This window comes from Chrysochloris asiatica, unplaced genomic scaffold (assembly GCF_000296735.1).
Source record: "Chrysochloris asiatica unplaced genomic scaffold, ChrAsi1.0 scaffold00016, whole genome shotgun sequence".
Classification (NCBI taxonomy): Eukaryota; Metazoa; Chordata; class Mammalia; order Afrosoricida; family Chrysochloridae; genus Chrysochloris; species Chrysochloris asiatica.
The window spans coordinates 16,946,534-16,950,551 of record NW_006408534.1 but is presented as its reverse complement, the minus strand read 5'-3'; the positions used below and the strand labels follow the sequence as shown (position 1 = coordinate 16,950,551).

At 34.3% G+C, this 4,018-nt stretch overlaps 1 protein-coding gene across 1 annotated transcript in view; it reads right to left on the bottom strand.

Moving 5' to 3' along the window:
* Nucleotides 1-4,018, bottom strand: part of ITSN2 (intersectin 2) — a 171,018-nt gene that overhangs the window by 113,004 nt on the left and 53,996 nt on the right. The window contains exons 15-16 of the mRNA XM_006835299.1: nucleotides 2,215-2,354; nucleotides 993-1,073 (exon numbers count right to left, since the gene is read on the bottom strand). Coding sequence (XP_006835362.1) covers nucleotides 993-1,073; nucleotides 2,215-2,354 — 221 coding nt within the window. The remainder of the gene's footprint in view (nucleotides 1-992; nucleotides 1,074-2,214; nucleotides 2,355-4,018) is intronic.

Below are 4,018 nucleotides of genomic sequence, written 5' to 3'. Positions count from 1 at the left end.
CATACTTCAGACATACTGTCAGGAGGGACCAGTTGCTGGAGAAGGATATCATGTTTGGTAAGGTGGAGGGTCAGAGAAAAAGAGGAAGATGGATTGGCAAAGTGGCAGCATCAATGGGCTCCAGCATGGCAACAATTGTGAGGTTGGTGCAGGACTGGACAGTATTTTGTTGTGTTGTATATAGGGTTGCTATGAGTCAGTACTAACTCAATGGCACCTAACAACAACATCTTTATTGTGGTACATGTGTGCAACTGCCCTACTGCCATCCAGTTTAGAACCATGTAGAATGTAATTCAAAATCTACTTGAGTCAGCAAGGGGTAAATATAACGTACCCTTCTTTATAAACATACTAAAATAGGAACTTATGGACTATTTTAAATGCCATGTACTCTATCTATACATGGTAATCTTATCACCATCATCTTACCGCCACCAAGTTAGTTCCAGTTTATATAGAGCCTGTTTAAGAATGCTTTTATATATGCTTTATATATTTTTATCTGAATTGCAAGTTTTTCTAAACGGATGTCTGGTGACCAGGTCTAACTAAAGCTCTCACTTCATTATTCTTTTAGAATGTTCTTACAGCAGCACTAGGAAGCAGCATAGCATATATATGACATAATTTGCCCTAGATTTCAGAAAGTGTAGGTTTGATTTTTAAACAATGATTTTCAGTGATATGGATAATGGGTAATGATTTATTCTCACAACTTACAGAGAGTTATAAGGGAACCAGCTAATATTCCCAAGTGTTTTGGGCCCATGAGGAAGGTGAATTTCAACAACTTTGCTAATTTCTGGCATGAGACTCAAACAGGCAGTTAGACAGCAGAAAGAGATTCAAGCAAGCAGAAAATAAAAGAATCTATATTTTGTATGTTATTTCAAACAAAGATACTCAGATAAATGCAAACAATAATTTAGTTGAACAAAAAAGAAAGAAAATAGTAAAGGAAAAAAAGGAGCTATAGATTAGAAAATAACCTTAAGTAAGAGGAAGAGGTTGTTGAGACAGCTTAGCAGAGACAAAAGGCACTGAAGAACAGAGTCATCCATACTCCCACACTGTAAGATAAGGCAGATAAAAAGCCAATTAAACTATGTACAGATTAAAAAAAAATAAATTGGCTGGCTTGTCTGTTCAGAAACGGCAATAGTTTGTTTTATGCTTTAGTTTTTTTGTGTTTTTTTTTTAACGGACTATATGCTTGTGTAAAATGTATTATATTAATCCTCAAATTTATCCTTTTTAATGGAAGCCACCATGATCTCTTTTCTGTTTACTGTATGTTGTTGGTGTTATGTGCCATTGAGTCAGTTCCGATTCATAATGACCATGTACAGGGTTTCCAAGAAGCTGCTGGTGAGCTTGAACCACCAACCTTGTGGTTCAAACCAACTTTGCAGTCTAGCGCTTTAATGTTGGTATTAATGTTAAGTCTAAATAAATTAGAAAGATAAAAACCACATGAAAGTAGCTGCCTGTAAAGATATGTAATGCTTTTTGCACTGAATATTATATACTCGGCAAAAGATTAAATAAGGCTATTTCCAAATTTGAATTATGTGCTTACGGGTTTTAGCTCTTATTATCTTCTTTCATAGGTATGGCTTCAGCATACAACTAACACTGAACAGAGGGGCAAATCTACAAGCCCACTCTATATGTTTTGGTCATCTGCTCTGCCATTGCAGCAAATAATGCAGCAAGAATTTATTTTTCATGCAAAGTTTATAGCGCCAATTATTTTTTGGGTTTCATAGACTGTAGCACAAAGGTTAATTAAATCATAACAAAGAAATAACAAAAATTATTTAGCATGTTAAAGGAGCCTCTACCAACCAATTCACCTATTTCAAATAGTCCATGTTTCCCATTGATACACGTTGGCTAACATTACACTGGTTAAGGTCAATTATATAACTCTGACAAAAGGCAACTGTTCTTGAAATGTATCAATTCTAATAAAACAGCACATGGTCATCACAACCTGGAAACTGTGTTTAGTTACATGATGTAATATTTATAATATCTAAGGAGGATGTTAAAAACAATCTTGCAATTCCGGTATAGCTTAAATTATAAAATATACTATGAAATGTCCTATCTAAGTTATTCATTCACTAACTTTTAAATTATTTTACTAAAACAAAATAAGGAAGCTTAAGTAGCTAACTAAAAATAAATATAATAGAAAATACATACCTTTAGTTGATTGTTAAATGAGTCCATTTCTGATAGTTTAGATGCAGTTTCTTTTTCAAGAGCATCTAATTGTTCTTTAAGTCTTTGGCATAATTCTTCCTTTTCTAATGATTTTTTATGAAGTAAACTGATCCCTGAATCTGAAATACAAACATCAAACAATTTATATTTGGTAAACATTCCAGTGTGGTTTCTAGTAGCTGCTACTTACTGCCTGGTTAAATAGATATAAGGAGAGAAAGAAAAAGACTATACCTATGCACTATGGACCAGAAGAAAAAGCATTCAGTGACCATTCCCCTTTCCAGGTGATATCCTGAGAAGAACCTCAAAGGGAAATGGATACAGGCGTATCACATTATTGTGCTTCACAGATAATTTTTTAACGAAATAAAGGTTTGTGGTAACCCTGCATCATGCAAGGCTATTGGCACCATTTTCCCAATAGCATGTACTCACTTTACATCTGTCACATTTTGGTAATTTTCACCATATTTCAACTTTTTCATAATGCTATTGTACATCTAATAGACTACAGTACATTGTAAGCATTACCAAAAAATTCCTGACTCACTTTTTTGTTATATTCACTTTACTGTAGTGGTCTGGAACTGAACTTGAAATATCTCCAAGGCATATCTATATAAGCATTGGTTTTATACATGAAAGAACAGAATTTGAACTGAAGCTCCACTTTTTGCAAAGCATGCCAACAATCGGTTCCTTAAATAGGCACCACAACACCAATCTCATTAACATGAGATGATGGCTATAAAGTCATTAGTAGAGAGTCCAACCCACAGTAAGTACTATTCTTGGTGTTTTTTAATGAGAGCTTTTCATCTGGAAAACATTTCCAGTTTCTTTCTACTACTATTTAGTGGGTCCCAGATATGGATCTAACATGCATAATCTAACATGCATAATCTCTTGTATTCTTCACACTAAGCTGCCCACAATAAGTCTTCAAAATTCTGTTTTGTTTATATCACTTCAAGTTTTACAGGGCAGTTCTAATATGTGAAGATAAACCATACTCTCCAATACCAGCTTTATCAATAATGAAGTGTCATTTTGGTGTTTTATTATGTTTTGGTCCTTTTCCTTATATTTCAATTTGTTCAGAATGTAGGCAAAGAAGGATACTATTTACTGGATATCCTAATAATAATGATAGAGTCTTCTCAATATAATAAAGAGTCCTCAAATGGAAAGACTTTCAGATAAACTACAGGAGACATTTAGAATACTTTAACCAGCTCTAACACAATGTTTCCACCATTAACTGTCAGTTTGCCATACTGTGGTGGCTTATGTGTTGCTGTGATGCTAGAAGCTATGCCATCAGTATCTTAAATGTCAGTAGGGCCACCCATGGTAGGCAGGTTTGAACTGAGCTTACAGGCAAAGACACACTAGGAAGACGGAGAAACTACTTCTGAATGTTTAGCCAGTGGAAACCTTGTAACAGTGGAATGCTGATATAGTACTGGAAAATTAAAACATTATGAATAGCACCAGAATATTGCCAGATATATAGTGCCAGAAGATGAGCCCCAAAGGTTGGAATGCACTCAAAATATAAACAAAAATTGACAATGATGATGTGAATGAAGTAAAGCTTTCAGAGCCTTCATTTGCTCATGGGGCACAACTCAAAATGAGAAGAAACAGTTGTAAACATCCATTGATAATTGGGATATAGAATGTATAAAGTATGACTCTAGAAAAAGTCACCAAAAATGAAATGAAACACAAAGATCAATATCCAAAAGCATCAGTGAACTGAAAATGACCTAGAATT